Consider the following 23,625-nt stretch of genomic DNA (forward strand, 5'->3'; position numbering starts at 1 on the left):
ATCAGTCTGGAAAGGGTTATAAAGCCATTTCCAAAGCTTTGGGAATCCAGGGAACCACAGTGAGAGCCATTATCCACAAATGGCGAAGACATGGAACAGTGGTGAACCTTCCCAGGAGTGGCCGGCCGCCCAAAATTACCCCAAGAGCGCAGCGACGACTCATCCAAGAGGTCACAAAAGACCCCACAACAACGTCCAAGGAACTGCAGGCCTCACTTGCCTCAGTTAAGGTCAGCGTTCATGCCTCCACCATCAGGAAAAGACTGGGCAAAAATGGCCTGCATGGCAGAGTTCCAAGGAGAAAACCACGGCTGAGCAAAAAGAACATCAAAGCTCGTCTCAATTTCTCCACAACACATCTTGATGATCCCCAAGACTTTTGGGACAACATTCTGTGGACCGATGAGACAAAAGTGGAACTCTTTGGAAGGTGTGTGTCCAAGTATATCTGGCGTAGAAGGAACACTGCATTTCATAAAAAGAACATTATACCAACAGTAAAATATGGTGGTGGTAGTGTGATGGTCTGGGGCTGTTTTGCTGCTTCAGGACCTGGAAGACTTGCCGTGATAAAAGGAACTATGAATTCTGCTGTCTACCAAGAGATCCTGAAGGAGAATGTCCGACCATCTGTTCGTGTACTCAAGCTGAAACGAACTTGGGTTCTGCAGCAGGACAATGATCCTAAACACACCAGCAAGTCCACCACCGAATGGCTGAAGAAAAACAAAATGAAGACTTTGGAGTGGCCTAGCCAAAGTCCTGACCTGAATCCTATTGAGATGTTGTGGTATGACCTTAAAAAGGCCGTTCATGCTCGAAAACCCTCTAATGTAACTGAATTAGGACAATTCTGCAAAGATGAGTGGGCCAAAATTCCTCCAGGACGCTGTAAAAGCCTCATTGCACGTTATCGCAAACGCTTGGTTGCAGTTGTTGCTGCTAAGGGTGGCCCAACCAGTTATTAGGTTTAGGGGGCAATCACTTTTTCACACAGGGCCATGATGGTTTGGATTTTTTTTCACCTTTAATAATAAACACCTTCATTTACAAATTGCATTTTGTGTTTACTTGTGTTGTCCTTGACTATTGTTTAAATTGGTTTGATGTTCCGAAACACTTAAGTGTGACAAACATGCAAAGGAACAGGAAATGAGGAAGGGGGCAAACACTTTTTCACACCACTGTATTTTGATGGCGGTTAAGGCTACCACCGTCAGAAGACACTGATCAATGTTACTGGCTATAGTCGGTGGCACTGATCGTTTGGGAAAATTCCGACAGGCTTGTTATACAGAAGATAGGTAGATTGTTGACTGACTTCTGTACAAACAGCCTGCCTGTACATGGATCAAAATTTTGATCCATATATGGCCACCTTAATATTCGAGAACCCTTCAGCTTACAGCCAATAGATTGTGGGGTGTTTAAGGCCAGCCACCTGCTGGTGAAGTTAGGTATTGCTTCAACTCCAGTCTAAAACATTTTATTTACATTACACTTTATGAATGTATTAGCATAGAACTAAAAGCAAAACATTTTTTTAATTTTGGATAACAGTGAGAGAGGGTTATAACCACACTCCCGAACTATAAAGAATATAACAAAATATTGTATTATTACAAAAATATATCAGTATCAGAACACTTTATGGCCCTCCGTCAATTAAAAACAACAGACAGTTCATTAAAAACCCACCAAAGGAGTCCCCCACATATACAGTACATACCACAGCTTGATATGGTATTGAACAACCTGCCCTTTATAAATGTCCATTAATTGGATATTTCTTCTCAAAGTAGTTTTTTATCTTAAATCTTTCACAACACCATATTTCTATGAATAAGTTACAGTATCTCACAAAAGTGAGTACACCCTCACATTTTTGTAAATATTTTATTATAGCTTTTCATGTGACATCACTGAAGAAATTACACTTTGCTACAATGTAAAGTAGTGAGTGTACAGGCTATAAAACAGTGTAAATTTGCTGTCCCCTCAAAATAACTCAACACACAGCCATTTAAGTCTAAAACCGCTGGCAACAAACGTGAGTAAGTGTCAATATGTTGTGTGGCCACCATTATTTTCCAGCACTGCCTTAACCCTTTTGGGCATGGAGTTCACCAGAGTTTCATAAGTTGCCACTGGAGTCCTCTACCACTCCTCCGTGATGTTATCACAACGCTGGTGAATGTTAGAGACCTTGCGTTCCTCCATCTTCCATTTGAGGATGCCCCACAGATGATCAATAGGGTTTAGGTCTGGAGACATGCTTGGCCAGTCCATCACCTTTACCTTCTGCTTCTTTAGCAAGGCAGGGGTCATTGTCATGTTGGAATACTGCCCTGTGGCCCAGTCTCCGAAGGGAGGATCATGCTCTGCTTCAGTATGTCACAGTACATGTTGGCATTCACGGTTCCCTCAATGAACTGTAGCTCTCCAGTGGTCACTCTGCAGGAAGGAGGAGCCAGAAGCACTGGCGGGGGAACTCCAGAAGCAGAGGATTGGGGCTGCTCTGTGCAAAATTATTGCACAGAGCAAGAAAATTTTACATATTTGTTATTTTAAAAAAAAAAGAACAAAAGGAAAGCTTTACAATCACTTTAATCTGTGATCAATTAACCATATAGTCCAAGCACAAACTACAAATTCCATGCACAATGTGACACATGCCCCTCTCGCATTATGTGTTGATGTAAGCTTGCTGAGTTTTTCCATGCTGTAATTACAGTCAGCTTCTCTATATGTGCAGCTTATTTCAGTTACTTCTCATACAGGTATAGTGTGCATGTGGTTTCCTGCTATAAACTCTCAGAACTCTCAGACAAAAATAAAAACAGGTATTATAATCCCTCTCCACTTTATCCAAAACAGAATTTTTTGCCTTTAGTTATACTTTAAAGCTAGATATATATATATATATATATATATATATATATATATATATATATTGTAAGGGATCTTCCCGGGGTAGGGTGTGTTTGGACACAGTTCACAGCAGACTTGGAATATATGAAGCAGATCTTGGCGTTTATTCGTGGTACAAACAGTCCAGCAAACAAAACATACAGCAACACCGTGCTTTCTAAGTACAACAAAATAAACAAAAGACCTAGCCCGGCTGGGCGCTTACTAACAGGTTCTTCTCACCTATCTGACATTTATAAAGACAGCGTCTTTTCGTCTGGATATCGCAGGGTGGGTTTTAGCTCCAGCAGTGTCTGTGCTTGCAGCTTCCTTCAACATACAGGCTGTTCATTCCCTGGCTGGGAGCAATCACCTGCAGACCCTACAGAGCCTTTAGCTTCCCAGGCTAATTAGGATCCAAGCTCACCTGATCCCAAACCCAGAACTGGATCGGGGGATGTGGAATGACAGGTCCCTCTACCAAACCTACCTGCCATTCCATATAAACCCAGGCCCGGCAAAATTAAATAACAATTCAGCAGCATATCACTGCTGAGAAACTGAACCATCCTGGATTTACCATCTCACACTGTGTAGCAACCTAGGTGAGATGTACACCCCCTCGATCACTTCTCCAGTGACATGTCTACATATCCCCCCCCTCTTTTTCAGACCGGAGGGCTGAGCCTTTTGTCCCCACAGACAACTTACCCTCGACAATGCGTCAGCATTTGCCTGTAATTTCCCTGGCCTGTGTTCCACAGTGAAATTAAAGTTTTGTAGGGAGAGAAACCATCTAGTCACTCTTGCATTTCTCTCCTTGTTTAACTTCATCCATGTTAGGGGGGCATGGTCTGTCACCAACTTGAATTTCCTGCCTAGCAAGTAATACTTTAACGATTCTAGGGCCCACTTTACTGCCAAACACTCTCGCTCCACAATGGCATAATTTTTCTCGGCCGGGGTTAATTTTCTACTCAAGTACGTCACCGGATGCTCCTCACCATTCACTACTTGTGAGAGTACTGCACCTAAGCCTGTGTTAGAGGCATCTGTCTGGACCAGAAACTCTCGTTTGAAATCGGGGGTAACTAACACAGGTGGTTGGCACAAGGCAGACTTAAGGCTTTGGAAAGCCTTCTCGGCCTCTGGGGTCCACGTGACCATTGCTGTCTTTCCGCCCTTTGTCAAGTCAGTTAGTGGAGCAGCAACTGAGGCAAAGTTTGGCACAAACCTACGGTAATACCCCGTAATACCCAGGAAAGCTCTAACCTGTTTCCTTGTCAGGGGTCTAGGCCAATTCTGTATTGCCTCAATTTTATTTAGCTGTGGCTTAATCAACCCTCTCCCAATAATGTAGCCTAGATATTTGGCCTCTTCTAGGGCTAGAGCACACTTCTCGGCATTTATGGTCAACCCCGCATCACTTATGGCATCCAACACGGCCTGTACCTTACAGAGGTGACTTTCCCAATCAGGGCTAAAAATGACCACATCATCGAGGTAGGCAGCTGAGTAATCACGATGTGGTCGCAGAATCAAGTCCATCAACCTCTGGAAAGTTGCAGGCGCTCCATGTAACCCGAATGGCATCACTACATACTGGAATAGCCCATCAGGGGTGGAGAATGCAGTTTTCTCTTTAGCCTCACCAGAAAGTGGAATCTGCCAGTAGCCCTTTGTGAGATCGAGAGTGGTTATGTACCTGGCGTTACCCAACTTCTCAATCAACTCATCTACCCTGGGCATCGGATACGCATCGAACTTGGAGATCTCATTCAACTTTCTGAAATCGTTACAGAACCTCCAAGTTCCATTGGGCTTTGGGATTAGCACAATTGGGCTGGACCATTCACTCTGTGACACCTCAATTACCCCCAGAGCAAGCATACGTTTTACCTCGGCAGATACGGCTTCCCTACGTGCCTCCGGTATCCTATAGGGCTTAAGGTTTACTCTGCTTCTAGGCTCAGTTTCAATGTGATGATGGATGAGGTGTGTACGCCCTGGGAGGTCAGAGAACTTTTTTTTGTTTTTCTGTAAAAATTCCTGAGCCTCCTGTTTCTGTGACACTGATAGAGTATCACCTACCTTGACTGGAGGGATTGGTTGTGACAAATCATTAACAGTATTTGTCGCCACCAAGGATTCCCTGTCTTTCCAGGGCTTTATCAAGTTTATGTGATAAACTTGGAAAGGCTTCCTTCTACCTGGTTGGTGCACCTTGTAGTTCACCTCACTGATCTTTTCAACAATTTCATAAGGACCTTGCCACTTCGCCAAGAATTTACTCTCAACAGTGGGGACTAGTATAAGGACCCTATCGCCTGGGTTGAATGTCCTGATTCTTGCGGACCGGTTGTAAATTCTACTTTGGGCCTCTTGAGCCCTCTGGAGGTGTTCCCTTACCAGGGGCATTACAGTGGCTATACGGTCCTGCATTTGTGCTACATGCTCAATAACACTCTTGTATGGGGTGGACTCATTCTCCCATGTCTCTTTTGCAATGTCCAGTAGACCCCTAGGGTGATGACCATAGACCAACTCGAATGGTGAGAACCCTGTGGATGCTTGGGGCACCTCCCTAATAGCAAACATGAGGTAGGGTAATAAATGATCCCAGTCACGGCCATCTTTTGCCACCACTTTCTTCAACATATGTTTCAAAGTCTTATTAAATCTCTCCACCAATCCGTCCGTCTGGGGGTGGTACACAGAGGTACGGATGTGTGAGATTTTAAATAGTTTGCATAATTCCTTCATTACTTTCGACATAAATGGCGTACCTTGGTCAGTTAGGATTTCTTTGGGGATCCCAGTCCTAGAGAACATATAAAACAACTCACGTGCAATTGTTTTAGATGCAGTGTTTCTTAAGGGTACAGCCTCAGGATAGCGGGTCGCATAATCCAGGACTACCAAAATATACTGGTGTCCTCTAGCTGACTTTACAATGGGACCCACTAAATCCATGGCAATACGCTCAAAAGGCACCTCTATAATAGGGAGCGAAACCAAAGGACTGCGAAAATGTGACACTGGGGCACTAACCTGACATGTGGGGCACGACTCACAGTATTTTTTAATGTCATCATATATGGCCGGCCAAAAAAACCTCTGGAGAACCCTCTCTCGCGTTTTGTCAGTCCCCAAGTGTCCCCCAAGAACATGGTTATGTGCCATGTCAAGCACCTGACGCCGGTACGGCTTAGGTACCAGAAGCTGTTCCACAATCTCATCTTTAACCTTATTGACTCTATAGAAAAGATCATTAGTCACCGAAAAATGTGGAAATCTTTTTTCAGCATCTGGTTCCTGAGGTACCCCGTTCATAACAGCAACCTGCTCTCTCGCATTTTTGAGAGTGGGGTCCTGTAATTGTGCAGTCCCAAAATTATCGCTAGACACCTCTAAGTCTAGTATATTTTGCTCAGTGGGAGGATCCTCCTCCCCAACCAGGACCTGCAAAGGAAAACAATCATTTTCATCCTGCATACTTTTATCATTCACAGCGGACAAGGCAACCTCCTTAGAGGTATCCTCACTCCTTTTGGGGATTTCTCTTTTTTCCCAGAGAGCCCAGAATAACGGAAAATCGCGGCCCAATATTACATCATGCATGAGGTTTTTAACCACACCCACTTCATATTGTACGGTGCCTTGTTTAGTCCCGACTTTAGCCCGCACTATAGGGTACACTTTTGTATCACCATGTATGCACACAACACTCATATGCTTGTTAGGCTCTAAGTCCCCAGCCACCAGGCTAGCATGCACCAAGGTTACGAGGCTTCCTGAGTCCATTAACGCTTTAACAGGAAAGTCATTGATTGTGATGTTGCAGATTTGCGGTTCAGTCTCTAGTCCAGGAACTGCAGCACAAGATGGTTCCGCAAATAGCGACTGACGCCGGCTAGCGTCACATTCCATGGGTTCAGAGGTAAGAGGGCAATGGGCAGACACGTGTCCCGCCTCATGGCATCTCCAACACTGGATAGGGCCTGGTCTCTTTGGCAAGGAGTCCTTTTCAGAGCCCCTTAGCCACCCGGGACCATCACCAGTCTTTTGTCCCTGAGACACCACTTGAGCCCTTTTCCCCCCCATCAGCACCCCTCCACACTCCCCCAACAGATGGAAGTCTCTTACCAGCTGACGGCACAGATCTGGCGCTCCGGGGAGGTGAAGATGCTGCAGGAACATCGCGGAGGTAGTCCTCAGTCGCCTGGAACCTCTCCACAAGGTTGACAAGTTCGTTTGCGTCCCTAGGATCACCTTGTCCCACCCAGCGTTGCAGGTCAGTAGGAAGCGCTCGGAGGTAGCGATCCATCACGACCTTCTCTAGGATTTGTGCAGGAGTAGAAGTGTCTGGCTCCAACCACTTTCTTGCCAAATGGATTAGGTCATACATCTGGGACCTCGCTGATTTGTCCAGAGTGTAGCTCCAGTTGCGTACCCTCCGGGCACGGACTGCAGTAGTAACTCCTAGTCGGGCAAGTATCTCCTCTTTTAGCCGAGTATAGTCCTTAACCTCTTGCTCACTGAGGTCATAGTAGGCCTTTTGGGGTTCACCTGTTAAATAGGGTGCAATTACCTCTGTCTGAGCCTGCTGTTGTGCAGCCATCATCTGCTGTTGTTCAGCCATGGACTGTTCATGTCGTCTATTGGCCTCTGTCTGAGCCTGCTGTTGTTGCAAACTCACTTGCATAAACTGCTTCAGCATCTCCTCCATGTTGCTGGACTGTTTTTGGAGTGTAGTTGCAGCTTTCACCCAGGACATCAGCAGCTGTAGCCAAGTCTGTCCACACCGTTGCCCCTAGCAACCGCGTTGCCCGCTACCTCCACCAATTGTAAGGGATCTTCCCGGGGTAGGGTGTGTTTGGACACAGTTCACAGCAGACTTGGAATATATGAAGCAGATCTTGGCGTTTATTCGTGGTACAAACAGTCCAGCAAACAAAACATACAGCAACACCGTGCTTTCTAAGTACAACAAAATAAACAAAAGACCTAGCCCGGCTGGGTGCTTACTAACAGGTTCTTCTCACCTATCTGACATTTATAAAGACAGCGTCTTTTCGTCTGGATATCGCAGGGTGGGTTTTAGCTCCAGCAGTGTCTGTGCTTGCAGCTTCCTTCAACATACAGGCTGTTCATTCCCTGGCTGGGAGCAATCACCTGCAGACCCTACAGAGCCTTTAGCTTCCCAGGCTAATTAGGATCCAAGCTCACCTGATCCCAAACCCAGAACTGGATCGGGGGATGTGGAATGACAGGTCCCTCTACCAAACCTACCTGCCATTCCATATAAACCCAGGCCCGGCAAAATTAAATAACAATTCAGCAGCATATCACTGCTGAGAAACTGAACCATCCTGGATTTACCATCTCACACTGTGTAGCAACCTAGGTGAGATGTACACCCCCTCGATCACTTCTCCAGTGACATGTCTACAATATATATACACAGTATATAAAAATTCATATTGGTTCTTATTGGTGTGTATTGATGTTATGCAGAAACACGGTTCAAAAACATTAAAGTGACTCTATTACTAGATAAATCCATTAGAAATTGTTGTAAGCATTGGATTCTGCCTGCTGTGGGTTCCAAATCTACTCACCCCTATTACTACAGCACATTGGACATTTGTAATGTTTTAAAAGTCTTGTTGTTACACATAGGGAGTTATTTACGATAGGCAAATACACTTTGCACTACAAGTGCAAACTACAAGTGCAAAGTGCACTTGAAATTGCACTGAAAGCGCACTTGGAAGTGCAGTCGCTGTAGATCTGAGGGGGACATGCAAGGAAAATATTTTAGCTTGCACATGATTGGATAATAAAATCAGCAGGGCTTCCCCTAATTTCAAATCTACTCCTCAGATTTACAGCGACTGCACTTCCAAGTGGATTTGCCTTTCGTAAATAACCCCCATAGTTTGTTAAATATTTGCTCTGCTTTATTTATATACAGTATATTTGCTATATGTTTTAAGTTCTTTTTTTTACTTTTGGAAAGACCAAAGGTAGCACAGAAATTAAAACAGAATGTTTTATGAAAAATGTCCATACACTTGTTAGTGCAATAAATGCTTTGCTTTACTAAGATTCTTGAATTTCAAAGGCTTTTTCAGGGTTAGCAGCAAAGCTCCAGTAACTGCCCATATTTATTACTGAACATTTTTGGTAGTATGCCAACAATATACAAAACCAATCTGCACCTTTGCAGAAGATGAGTAAATGTAAGCTGACAGGATATGTCTTATAAACAGTTAAAGTACTATTTAACATAGTATAGAGATGAGGAAACCAATATGCTAAGGTTATATGCCTAAGGAGGGACTGAACTTCGTGAGCTATGCCCTAAAAAATAGGCAGGCAGAGGACAAAGAACTAGTCACCATTACTGCTTGTGGTCTCCTTGTGGGCAGGGCTTACACGTGCCTATGGTGCAGAAGTATCAGGCAACACCAGTTTTCCTTGATAGTTTCTTTACCGTGCTGACTCATCAGCAATGAAAAGTAATGTAGCAATGCCCCCATAGGGGTTTCTGAGTATAGTCTTCTCTGGGCCTCCCTCTGATTATCCTGCAGCCAGACACTTGGGTGTTTTCACACTAACACCCACACACTCTGCCGTTCATTATGCAATGATCAGTGTAGGGTATTTGGTTTTTGGTATTTATTGGTTAAACTTGGATAGGAGAAGGGATTAGTGGGATACTCCAACTTGAACTATGCACAGATGTGGACAACTCTCACTTGACCCCATTAAATTGAGTCAAATAGCAGATTCCCTGCTGGACCACACTATAGCTTTGTGGAAGGATGAGTCCTTTGCTTGCTCTGGCAGCAGACTCAATGCACCAATTTTCTTCAGGACACTCACTAGTATCCCCTTTAGCTGATGCCCGTCCACTGACTTTACTAGCCTGAAGGGATGGCCCTCACAGAACACACATGTCTGTACTCACAGTAGCCAGGAACAGATCTTTCTATAGGACATCTGGGTTACAGCTTCTGCAGTTCTGACCCTCAGGTTGACCACCTGAGGCCGCATGGCAAGCTGCACAGAGGATGGGTAGCAGTCCCCTCCCTCTGGGACCCCACTCTCCAGCCTAAGACCCACAGCACATGTGCCCTAGGCATATATACAGTCACACAGCATGCCTTGAGGCATCTACTTCTGCCAGTGATCAGGGCTGTAACTACGCCTATGCTCCCATTTGTCAGGTTTCTTCCCAATGTCCAATATGCCTGTCCTATTGGACCAGTGTGAAACAGGCAGACAACATGAGCAGCATCTGAGCACCAAAAAAGTGCAGTGACTTTAAAAAAAAACAGCCTTGGAGCTTTATTTTACATCACAGAGGACAGGGGAAATAATTACACAGTACACAATATCTGTTCAGATTTTATTATGCTATGGAGAATAAGTAATAGGTATGCTTTAAAAAAAAATGTGGTTGATATGTAAAACACAAGCAATTTGCAATGGCCATGGTCTAAATGTAACATGTCATATGGGAAAAAATATGACTGCCGTTGTTAACCTTCTTGTTGAATTTCTAGTTTGCTAGGCTAGACTGCCTCTAGGTTAGTATTTTCAGTGTCACAGTGCTGGCTTAAGCATGTGACAAGTGAAACTAGAGCTTTACATAGTTTGCATACTTGATTACAGAGAGAGATCTCAAAGCCAGAAGGTTAACATGGCAGCTAGCATTTTCCCAAAACGATCAGCAATGGCAGCTTTCTTTTTTCTCCTCTGAAATGTTTCTTGAGCTACAAGACATCTATAGTTTGAAAATTTGGGGAGACAAATTGAGTTGTAAAAAAAATGAATTGCTTTGTTTGGAATATTGTTAAGCTGAACTACACATCCTTAAATTAGGCAAGAAGACTTCTTGATCTCATCCAACTGAAAGGAAATGAAGCTGCAAGATGCGTACTGGAGATCATCCACAATTTAGAGGAAGGAACCATAGCGCAAGTCACAGACGGTAACCTGAATTCCTAGTGCAATGCAATTGCTAAGCCTGAGACATAAAATATGTGTGCTATTCTTAGTTCCTAGTGATGGTTGACAGGTTTCATTATACAGTACTTGTAGATCCTGTTTGCCTGCCCATGCTCCCTTTCATACCTTTCAACAGATACCACCCCATAAAAAATCTGTGCATACAAAGTTCTAGAAGCAGGACTTACAGTGTCAAGAACAAGGTCAAACCATATTGCTCCCTTAAGTGCCACCAAGTTCAAAATAATGACCTAAGCACTTAACTCTTACCCTAACACTTAAAGCAGAAGTAAACCACAGTTGATTAAAAAAAAAAAAATCCCCTGCAAAGCAATGACATAATGTGCTAGTATTGAGAGACTTACCTCAAGACAAAGCCTTCCAGTGCCATGCTGTCACAGCTGAAAGGGCTTCCATCTTACCCCAGTCTTACTTCAGGGTTCATGACCTCTGGCTACATGAGTGGCCGGGGACTTGATGACGTCACACCTGCGAATGTGAGCAGGAGCCATCGTTTATGCCGTCTGTATGCCACACCTTCAGAGCGCATGCGCCGGTGATGTCACTGGCTGCATGCACACTGAATATCTCCTAAACCAGGGGTGGCCAATCAGTGGCCCGTGGTGTGGGTAAATCGCAGCACATCAGTGAAAGCAGTTTAGGCCCTTTTCACACAATTGGCCCTACCCAATCGGACACTCAATTCACCTCTACAGAGCGGCAGATGTAAACAGACTTTTGTCCATTTACTCCCGCCTGCCTCCAATCCAATCCTAAAAATCCGATAAAAAAAATAGAAGGCAATCCATCCCCTTCCATGTGGGTGTATCGGATCGGAAGGCCTATAGAGTAGCCGTGACCTGTCATCCACCCGTTCCGCTCACAGTAGCCCGCGACTTGTTACCAAATTGCTTAAGTGACCCTCGCTCTTAAAAAGCTTGGGCACCCCTGTCCTAAACAGTGTAAGTTTAGGAGATATTCACAGTACCTACAGGCAAGCCTTATTGTAGTCTTACCTGTAGGTACAAGTGGTATAACAGAGTTTACTACCACTTTAAAGTATAATTCCCGGCATTGGTACTAAAGGTTATGCATAGTTAAACTGTAGAATGTAAATATGTGTATAACATACCTGTCCACTGCCTCTGGAAGCTGAAAATCACTGAAGCAGACACAACGATTTCTACTTGCTTCAAGGTCCCACCGAGCGGCTACTCTCATGCTTTGTGAAAACAGGAGGTCAGCCATTTGGCAAATGTGCCATTCAGTGAGCTTTGTCTTCTCTGAATAAGCGCAAAGAATTCTCTGATTGGACAAGGTGGAGATTTGGGGAGGTGACGTAACACTTTTCACCTCATCTGATTCTCTGAATGGTAAAAACAATGGTAAACAGCGGTGCTCAGAAAGGTGATAGCATAAGATTGTATGGCAACTGAAATATACATAAAATTATGTGTGTGAACACATGAATATGTTAAAACAAATAGTCCATAAAAAGTCTGTTGTGCTGTATGATCAGCATCTGGAGGCAGCACCCTTAGAGTGAAACAGTGGACTCTGTATTGAAATGGGACCAGAGGGGAGCCAGACTTAGTGCAGTATTAATCATAAATTTTATAAAAACAAGTAATAACTCACAAATGAGATCAATATGATCAGCATGTAGTAAACATCTGCAGTCCTGGGGACTCTGGAGAACATCCTATTAGCCTTGGCAGCCTGGGGCACTGATGGTGTGATGCAAGGGTCCAGGAAGAGCCAGGAAACAGGAAGCGAGGAGCAGCCAATCACAGCCATGACCAGCGTGGACCGCAAGATGGCGCCACAGGAGCAGAATGTTGTACGTTTCACAAGTACAAGGGGCGGTAGTGCATTTTTGCTACTGCTTTTTCTTCAGACCGTATCTGATAGTCTATTATTACAGGAATACTAAGAAAAGAGGGATCTAATACGTTGACGGACCCGTCAATAAAAAAAGACAAGCTGAAAGAGTAGATATAAAAGCAAATAAAAAAGTGCTTGCTGTTGTAGTAGAGATGATTAATTATTGTGTTTAAAATGCTAGCTTGCTAACAACAATGATAAATAGTATCATAGCGCTTTGGAAAAACAACTAATAGATTAATTGAATGATTAAAATATAATTTAAAAAATAAAATGGTTGAAATGAATACTAATAATTCTCAGAGAGCTAGAAGAAGAGGGGATGGGGGGCTACATAGTGGATGTAATATAAAATATTAACGGTATACCTATCTTATATTATAATAGAGCCAGATGTACCTCTTAGAGAAATAATTATGATTCTAATGTCTACATACAAATGATGGATTATCTGAATGGTGCCTGTGCTGAGAGGCCAACCTCTTGTATTCACAATGCATCAGGCCGGCCCCTCAGTAAGGGGATCCAAAAGCAAGTGGATGATGTCTACTTCAGTCAGCGTCCAGGGGCATTGGCCAGGTAAGGCACATGCATAGTAAAAGTGGTCCAAGCTAGACCAATGTAACTATTTATACATATCAATGCCTGGAATCCAGGCCGCTGATAAGGAATTGTCCTGGTGTACTGGACCCAGGTCTCATCAGCTAAACAGGGGGGCCCGGGGCAGCTTTATTGTTCATTTCTACCTAAATGAATACCTTGACACAGCCCTGCTCCTACTTGCTTACAAGGGCCTAAATTACATGAGCCCCATCATGTCAATAGAGGGGCTCAGGAGGTAGCAACAGAGGAGGGACTTTTTCTATTGTCGGAGTATAAAGTCAGTGCCGCTGTTCCGCTGCACCTTGAGGGGCTGGACACGGGGTTGGGGGGCCGTCAGGTAGGGTGTACAGGGCCTCATGATTTCTAACAGCAGCCCTGCCTGGAATTATTCTATGACCCTCACCCCTAAAGGGGGCATGGCAGGGGGTGCGTCTTATGCCTACATGCTTTTGCTAAAAGATGTCCCTCATTCCCATCCATGTCTATACACACCCACTGTTTAACCACTTGCTTACTGGGCACTTAAACCCCCCTCCTGCCCAGACCAATTTTCAGCTTTCAGCGCTGATGCACTTTGAATGACAATTGCGCGGTCATACAACACTGTACCCAAATGAAATTATTATCATTTTTTTCCCACAAATAGAGCTTTCTTTTGGTGGTATTTAATTACAGCTGGGAGTTTTATTTTTTGCTAAACAAACAAAAAAAGATGCAAAAAAAAAATAAAAAATCATGTTTAATAGTTTGTTATAAAATTTTGCAAACAGGTAATTTTTCTCCTTCATTGAAGTGCGCTGATGAGGCGGCACTGATAGGCTTCACTGGTGGGCACTGATATGCTGCATTGGTGGGCACTGATAGGCTGCACTGTTGGGCACTGATAGGTATAGTTAAGGCGGCACTAATAGGCACAGATAAGGCGGCACCGATGGGCACAGATAAGGCGGCACTGATGGGCAAAGATGGGCCCAGATAAGATGGCACGGATGGGTGGCACAGATGGGTGGCACGGATGGGTGGCACTAAGGGGCACTGATAGGTACCACTGATAGATGGGACTGATGGGCACTGATAGGTGGCACTGATAGGTGGCTCTGATAGGTGGCACTGCTGGGCACTGATGGGCGGCACTGCTGGGCACTGCTGGGCACTGGTAGATGACACTGATGGGCACGGATATGTGGCACTGGGGTGCAACACCTTTGTTGAGGCAGATTGTGGGCACTGCTGGGTGGCACTGTGGGCACTGCTGGGTGGCACTGTGGACACTGCTGGGTGGCACTGTGGGCACTGCTGGGTGGCACTGACGGGGGGCACTTATTTTTTAATGATGTGGCACTGGCAGGGGGCAGGTGGGCACTGGAAGGGGGCAGGTGGGCACTGGCAGGGCTGGCCGTGATTGGGACTGATGTCCCGATCACGGCCGCCGGTGATTGGCTCTTTTTTTTTCTCCTCGCGCTGTCAGCGCGAGGAGGAATAATAGCCGATTACCGCCTCCGTTGTATCACATGATCAGCTGTCATTGGCTGACAGCTGATCACGTGATAAGGGGTCGGGATCGACCCCTTGCTCGGATCGGTGATCAGGCGAGTCTCATAGACTCGCCGATCACAGAGCGCAGGCCGCTCGTGCACGGGACGACGTCAATAGACGTAGTCCCGGCAAAGGAGATCCGCGTTGTAGCCGTCATTCGGCTATAGCGCGGATCTCTAGTGATTAATGGCCATGTAATCTATTTTTTCATGAAATTGTTTCTTATTTTGTTTCTGCCTCCTGGCAACGTGTATGTAAACTCAAACCTTTTTATTTGTTTAGGCCCCTGCCCTGGGCTGACTAAATTAAATATAGAGCTCTGCTATAGCCAGCTGAGCTGCAATTAATTTTTCAGGTTAGATCAAGCTTTCCCTAAAACCTGGTTTGGGGGAAACCTGGCATTGTTCCAGCAATAGTATGGGAGGATCAATCACTGGAGTTATGTATACTTCTCTGACCCTTGCTAACCTCTGGAAGACTGACCCAGAAGGTGTGGCTGGGAAAAGATAAATATTAGGGAAGATCTCATCAGTCTCTTCCTCCCCTAAGGCACGTGTATGTGTTCCAGAGAAGCTAATGCTACAAGGCCTCAGCAGGGGCCATGTACTGAGGGCCTGAAGGAGACTTGCCCATGAAGCTTGGCTGTAGGGGGGGGACCTTACACCTGTAGCTCCAGGTATGGAAGTACTTCTTCAGGGTGAGATGCTAAAGCCTTAACATTATTTACCTTAATACATTCCCTACATTAAGTTAAAAAATGTTTAGGCAACAATATCGCCGTCACTTGATCTAGAGCTGTGCCCATCTGTAGCAGCTCGTCCTGCTTTCACAGGCTTTGCTGAGGCAGTGGGAGCCATTGGCCTGAGCTGTGCTATGTATGGACACAGGCAGGGTGGCTCAGGAGTGGGTCCACAGGTGGTACCCCATCCAACCTTCCTATAGTTGAAGAAGAAGATAAAGTTTGGACCCACTCTGTGCAATAGTAACAATAATTACTTTACAATCACTTTAACTGGTATAAAATCCTCTGATTTCACTTGGTGATCTGGCCAGTAACACACTTGCCTACTCTTTTTTAGATGAAAGAGCAACAGAGACACCTTTGGACAGCAGTATTGTTGATCGGGGGGGAGAGTTAGATGTGCTAGCAGATTTAGATACACTAAATAAATTGAAGCCAAACTCCAGCTAAGGCCTCATGTACACTGCAGTTGGTAAACGGACATTTAGGAGCAGTTGTGCGTTTTTTTAAGCAGCCTATAAATTCTCTTCTATGTTATCTTATCAGTGCATGTACACAGAGCTGTTTATAGTTGTTTTCAGGCAGTTGAGTTTAGAATAATTTTTTTGAAAGTAAACAAAATAACAAAATGCATTCAGAACAGATTTCAGAGGCCTTTGAAATGCCAAATGCTTGTAACAGCATGTAAATGCCTCTAAACAAAAATGAGGGACAGAGAGATATTACAATTGTTTGCCAGCAGATCTTTACCACTCACTGACTGGTTGCTAGAGGTTATAAAACATAATTACCTCTCACGGATTGGTTTCTAGAGGTTACTGTACATCATTACCTTTGCATTAATTTGTGGGTGTGGCCAAACTGCACTAACATTGAGGGGTGCCCTATGTACAGAGTACAGGGTTGAGAGGCACACTACATAAAGAGTGTATAGTTGAAAGGTGCGCTACATACAGAGTGCAGGTTGAGGGGTTCGCTATGTTCAAGGTTTAGGGGTGCGCCATTTGAAGAGTACAGGGGTGCACCAGGTGCAGAGTGCAGGGGTGCAAAGTGCAGGGGTGCGCAAGGTGCAGAGTGCAGTGGTGCACCTGGTTCGGAGTGCAAGCCTGTTCTACCCCCCATTCCAGTACAGCATTCCACCCCCCTCCCTCAAGTACAAGGCTCTCCTCCCAACCCCCTACCCCTCCACCATTCCAGTCCAGTGCTCTCCTAACACCCCCCACCCCATTCCATTACAGGGCTCCACTCCCCCCCCTCAAAGTACAAGGCTCTTCTCCCACCCCACACCCAATTCCAGTACACAGTTTTCCTCTCACAAATCCTACTCATAGCATGTCTGATGTCTGTGTAGCCTGCAGGTGTCAGAAACAGCTTCACCTGTGCAGATTCCCTGCCCCCTTTCCTCCTCTACTCTCATAGAGATCAGTGTAAACTCGAGGGCTCTGAGCGGCCACTGGGGGAGGAGCACTTTCACTTGCAAATACAGAAGCAGCGTGGCCCCCCCCACCCAAAAGCACCTTGTCCCCATGTTGATGAGGACAAAAAACACAACACACAAGGGTTAGCATCCTCTGGGACTGTGACATCATAACGGGCGGGGACATCATCCGGCGATGTCCCTATATAAGTCGCCGCGCGCCGCGTCCCCGTCATTGTGAGAGGAGAGAGAGCGACGAGGCAACATCTGAAGAGAAGAAGAGAAGAACAGAAGACGGCGACAGCGGTGACAGAAGACCGGGCCACTGCCTGTAAAAGAGCTAGAAGAAGGCGCGGTGGCCCGGCAAGAAGAACCGAACCGGACAAGACCCCGGAAGAGGGGGGACAAGACCCCCGAAGTCGGAAGAAGAGGGCGGCGGCGGCGGCAAAGAAGAAAGCCGGGCTCCTCCGCTAGCAAAAGAGCTAGCAGAAGATAGCGGAGGAGTCCGGCGAGAAGACCCCCGAAGACGGACAGAAGACCCCCGGAGCTGTGCAATAAACTATTTTAATCCTTGTGTGTTGTGGTTTTTTTTAACTTTTTTCCACAGGTGAATGGATAGGGGTACATTGTACCCCATACTCATTCACATAGGGTGGGGGGCCGGTATCCAGGGCCCCCTTATTAAAGGGGGCTCCCGGATTCCGATAAGCCCCCCGCCTGCAGACCCCATCAACCAACGGCCAGGGTTGTCGGGAAGAGGCCCTTGTCCTCATCAACATGGGGATAAGGTGCTTTGGGGTGGGGGGGCCGCGCGGTACCCCTTCCCCAAGGCACCCCCTCATGTTGAGGGCACGTGGCCTGGTACAGCTCAGGAGGGGGGGCGCTCGCTCGTCCCCACCCCCTTTCCTGGCCCGGCCGGGTAGCGTGCTCGGACAAGGGTCTGATGTGGACCTAGGGGGGACCCCCACGCCGATTTTTCAGGAGAGAGAGGGGGCGGGCTGAACCACGGCTCTGTTTCTGAATGGACACATAGAGCTGCAACTTGGCTCGGGTGTCCCCATAGCAAGGTGCTTGCTGTGGCAGCACTCAGCAGGAGGGAGGGGCTAGGAGCATCGAAAAGGGACTTGTGAAGAGGAGGATCTGGGCTGCTCTGTGCAAAACCACTGCACAGAGCAGGTAAGTATAACGTTTGTTGTTTTTAAAGAAAAACAAACAAGAATTTAGTATCAAGATAAATGATGCTTGGGTAGTGCAACAAACAGAATTGACAGGTTTACCATCTTTTCATAGTTTCATAGGTTCATAGTTAGTAAGGTTGAATAAAGACACTAGTCCATCCAGTTCAACCTGAGTGAGTGTCTACCCCTATCCCTGTACATTGCGCACTCACATTGATCCCTACCATCAAGGAGCCCACAATCTAAGGTCCCATTCATATACTAGTGACAATTTTTGGACAGAAGCCAATTAACCTACCTGCATGTCTTTGGAGTGTGGGAGGAAACCGGAGTACCCAGAGGAAACCCACGCAGGCACAGAGAGAACATGCAAACTCCAGGCAGGTAGTGTCGTGGTTGGGATTCGAACCAGTGACCCTTTTTACTGCTAGGTGAGAGTGCTAACCACTACACCACTGTGCCGCCCACTACACCACTGTGCCGCCCGTTTTCGTTGGTGGAAAAACAAATCTTCCTCCCATCTGGGAGTAGCTTATGTAGCAGGTGTCCTGCTTTTCCTGTGGCCTTGTCAAGCTGGCTGCTGCCGAGTACGCAGGCTCTCTTAAACCTGTCAGTCCCTGCGGGGGATTTCTCCCCCCTCCCTTTTCTCCTCACTGACTTTGTTAATGCGAGTGGCGCTCGCACAGGCATCCGTCCATTCTCTGCACCCTCCCCTGTATTTCTATTGGCAGGAGAAGGAGCCAATTACTTCTCCTGCCGTCCCGCCGACTGTAGCCTTTTCATGATGACAGCTGTTATATAGCTGAGGGCGGGGTCACCCAGTGACATAAATGGAATACCCCACCCCCTCCGAGATCATGTGACATCACATGACGTCAGAAGGGGGCAGGGTTACCCGGTTACGTCACCAGGTGGCCCCACCCTCAGCTATGTAAGAGCTGTCAAAGCAAAAAGACAGCGGGGACGCCTTCCATGAAGGCGGAGTCTTTCTGTTTTGTTTTTTCTCTGGAACATGATTAAAGATGAATGGACAACGCAGGACACTTTTTTTTTTTATAAAGGACTTGTCCAAAACTGTCTCCTGTCATTTTTACTTTTTTGACACGATTTTTGTGAATGGGTAGGGCTATGGTCTGGTATGGTTGAGGGGGGGCACTCTCTTGTCCCCTCTCCCTTTTCCTGTGGCCTGCCAGGTTTTGTGCTCGGATAAGGGTCTGGTATGGGTTTTGGGGGGACTCCCACAACATTTTTTTTACCTTTTGGTGCAGGGTTCCCTTTAAAATTCATACCAGACCTTGCCAGGATTCGACAATACATTACAGCCAAGAGCAGTTTTAAATGACATTTTTTCCTTTAGAAATTTCATTTTGCTATGGCATAGTCAAACACATAACAAAGATGCACTAATTTACTGGCAGACTAAGGAGACCCCCCAGGCATGATATTTAAAGGAATATTAAATTTTTATTTTTTTCACTTTAAGCATTATTTAAATCACTGCTCCTGAAAAAACTGAAATTTTTAAAACTTTTTTGGGGCAGTACCCAGGTCCCCAAACACTTTTTATGGCAATAACTTGCATATACGCCTTTAAAATGAGCACTTTAGATTTTTCACATTCGTGTCCCATAGACTTTAACCACTTAAGGACCGCCGTATTGCCAATGTACTTCAACACAATGGCACAGGCAGGCACAATCACGTAAATGTACGTGCCTGCCTTCCAGCGGGTGGGGGGTCCGATCGCACCCCCTCCCGTTGGATACGACGGTCCGGTTCGCTCCAGGAGCGCTCCGTGAGGAGGGGATGGCCGTTGGTTTTCGGCCACCCCCTCTGGATCGCTCCTGGCCAATGAGAAGCTTCCTCCCACTGTGTATTGTTTACACAGGAAGGAGGAAGTGATGTCATTCTCCTCGGGGCGGTCTTTTTGACCGGACTACGAGGAGAAGACTAATAGTAAGTGTGCATCAACACTACACTGACATGTAGGTACACACAGGCACACAAACCCCCCCCCCCCCATATCCCCCCCGATCGCCCCCCTATCCCCCCCCCCCCCCCCCCAGTCACAGTGTCACTGATTGCATTGATCATTTCTTTACTGATCAATGCATTCAGTGTCAGTTGTGACAGTAAAAACTGTCAGGACAGTTAGTGTTAGGTCCAGGGTAGCCCCCTATCACCCCCCAATAAAGATTTAACCCCCTGATTGCCCCTAGAGTTAACCCTTTCACCCCCTTTTGCCAGTGTCACTAAGCGATCATTTTTCTGATCGCTGCATGTGTCGCTAGGTAGCTAGTTATTTTTTTAGGTTCACCGCCAGGTTTTTATATCGCTAGGTACCCCGATATACTACCCAATAATGGTTTTAACCCCCTGATTGCCGCTAGTTAACCCTTTCACCCCCTTTTGCCAGTGTCACTAAGCGATCGTTTTTCTGATCGCTGCATTAGTGTCGCTACAGTCGCTAGGTAGCTAGTTATTTTTTTAGGTTCACCGCCAGGTTTTTATAGCGCTAGGTACCCCGATATACTACCCAATAATGGTTTTAACCCCCTGATTGCCGCTAGTTAACCCTTTCACCCCCTTTTGCCAGTGTCACTAAGCGATCATTTTTCTGATCGCTGCATCAGTGTCGCTAGTGTCGCTAGGTAGCTAGTTATTTTTTTAGGTTCACCGCCAGGTTTTTATATCGCTAGGTACCCCGATATACTACCCAATAATGGTTTTAACCCCCTGATTGCTGCTAGTTAACCCTTTCACCCCCTTTCACCAGCGATCACAGTATAAGTGTCACTGGTGACGCTGGTTAGCCAGTTAGTTATTTAGGTTCCCTGTCAGGTTTTTATATAGCGCCAGGGACCCCCATATACTACCTAATAAAAATTTGAACCCCCTGATTGCCCCTAGTTAACCCTTTCACCACTGATCACCGTATAAGTGTTACGGGTGACTCTGGTTAGTTTGTTTTTTATAGCATCAGTGCACCCACCATTTATTACCCAATAAAGGTTTAACCCCCTGATCACCCGGCGGGTGATATCAATTAGGTTTTAGGGTCAGGGTCTGCGTCGCCCCAGGCAGCGCTAGGTTAGTGCCAGTACCGCTAACACCCACACGCAAAGCATACACCTCCCGTAGTGCTATAGAATCTGAACAGATCAATATCTGATCTGATCAGATCTATACTAGCGTCCCCAGCAGTTTAGGGTTCCAAAAAAACGCATTGTTAGCGGGATCAGCCCAGATACCTGCTAGCACCTGCGTTTTGCCCCTCTGCCCAGCCCACCCAAGTGCAGTATCGATCGATCAATGTCACTTACAAAACACTAAACACATAACTGCAGCGATCGCAGAGTCAGGCCTGATCCCTGCCATCGCTAACAGGTTTTTTGGTAGCATTTTATATTTAAATCCGGAAGGCAGTGCTTGGTTTTCGGGGTCCCGTACGTGGCTAGGCTCCCAAAAAGTCCCCCACATGTGGTATCCCCGTACTCGGGAGAAGCAGCAGAATTTATTTTGGGGTGTAATTTGACTTCTGCCCATAGCATGTGTGAGAAATATATCATTTAGTGACAACTTTGTGCAAAAAAAAAAAAGTTTGTAATATTCCCACAACTTTTGGCAAAATATAAAATATTCCATGGACTCAACATGCCTCTCAGTAAATAGCTTGGGGTGTCTACTTTCCAAAATGGGGTCATTTGGGGGGGTTTTGTGCTATTTTGGCATTTTATGGCCTTCGAAACTGTGATAGGTAGTGAGGAGTTAAATCAAAAATTTGCACCCTTAGAAATCCTGAAGGTGGTGATTGGTTTTCGGGGTGCCGTGCGCGACTAGACTCCCAAAAAGTCCCACACATGTGGTATCCCCGTACTCAGGAGAAGCAGCAGAATGTATTTTGGGGTGTCATTTCACATATGCCCATAGCATGTGTGAGCAATATATCATTTAGTGACAACTTTGTGCAAAAAAAAAAAAGTTTGTAATATTCCCGCAACTTGTGGCAAAATATAAAATATTCCATGGACTCAACATGCCTCTCAGTAAATAGCTTGGGGTGTCTTCTTTCCAAAATGGGGTCATTTTGGGGGGTTTTGTGCTATTTTGGCATTTTATGGCCTTCGAAACTGTGATAGGTAGTGAGGAGTTAAATCAAAAATTTGCACCCTTAGAAATCCTGAAGGTGGTGATTGGTTTTCGGGGTGCCGTGCGCGACTAGACTCCCAAAAAGTCCCACACATGTGGTATCCCCATACTCGGGAGAAGTAGCGGAATATATTTTGGGGGGCAATTCCACATATAACCATGGCATGTGTGAGCAATATATCATTTAGTGACAACTTTTTGTAAAAAAAATATTTTTTTTTTTTTGTCATTATTCAATCCCTTAGGACAAAAAAAATAAATATTCAATGGGCTCAACATACCCATCAGCAATTTCCTTGGGGTGTCTACTTTCCAAAATGGGGTCATTTGGGGGGGGGGGGGTTGTACTGCCCTGCCATTTTAGCACCTCAAGAAATGAGATAGGCAGTCATAAATTAAAAGCTGTGTAAATTCCAGAAAATGTACTCTAGTTTGTAGACGCTATAACTTTTGCACAAACCAAAAAATATACGCTTATTGACATTTTTTTTACTAAAGACATGTGGCTGAATAAATTTTGCCCTCAATGTATAACTAAAATTTAGTTTATTCGATTTTTCTTATAACAAAATGATGAAAATATCTTTTTTTTTCAAAATTTTCGCTCTTTTTCCATTTATATCGCAGAGGCAATCAAATACCATCAAAAGAAAGCTCTATTTGTGGGAAGAAAAGGACGCAAATTTCGTTTGGGTGCAATATTGCATGACCGCGCAATTACCAGTTAAAGCAGCGCAGTGCGAAATTGCAAAAAGACCTCTGGTCCTTAAGGTGTTTATTGGTCCGGAGCTGAAGTGGTTAACAATGTATGCGTGTTCGCACACATTTTTTGCCTGTTCGCATGTTCTGCTGCAAACTGAACCGCGGGGGTGTTCGTCTCATCCCTAGCGCTAGCCATGTGATCCAGTGGGTTCCCTACTTCTCGAGGAGGTGATAGAGGGTGCCCCTGCGATCCTGCCTCCAACAGACCTTGTTGGCTCTTGTGATGTCATCACAGAGGCAAATAAGATTATGCCTTCACTTGTGACGAAAATAAGCAAAAAAAAAAAAAGCTATTTGTCATTGAAAGCTGACATTTATTTTCCTTATATTTTGCTTTCCCTGGTTTCTCTATTCCTTCTTCATCAACTTGCCAATGAAAATTTTAAATACAATCTTTCTGTTTTCATTACATACCTTATATTAGA

General features: G+C 45.5%; 1 protein-coding gene across 1 annotated transcript in view; it reads left to right on the top strand.

Moving 5' to 3' along the window:
- NOD2 (nucleotide binding oligomerization domain containing 2) overlaps positions 1 to 23,625 on the top strand; it is a 112,291-nt gene that overhangs the window by 46,591 nt on the left and 42,075 nt on the right. Inside the window, exon 3 of the mRNA XM_077458409.1 lies at positions 10,804 to 10,912. Coding sequence (XP_077314535.1) covers positions 10,804 to 10,912 — 109 coding nt within the window. The remainder of the gene's footprint in view (positions 1 to 10,803; positions 10,913 to 23,625) is intronic.

Source organism: Lithobates pipiens, unplaced genomic scaffold (assembly GCF_037356315.1).
Source record: "Lithobates pipiens isolate NorthernLeopardFrog02 unplaced genomic scaffold, aLitPip1_a1.2 Scaffold_10, whole genome shotgun sequence".
NCBI lineage: Eukaryota > Metazoa > Chordata > Amphibia > Anura > Ranidae > Lithobates > Lithobates pipiens.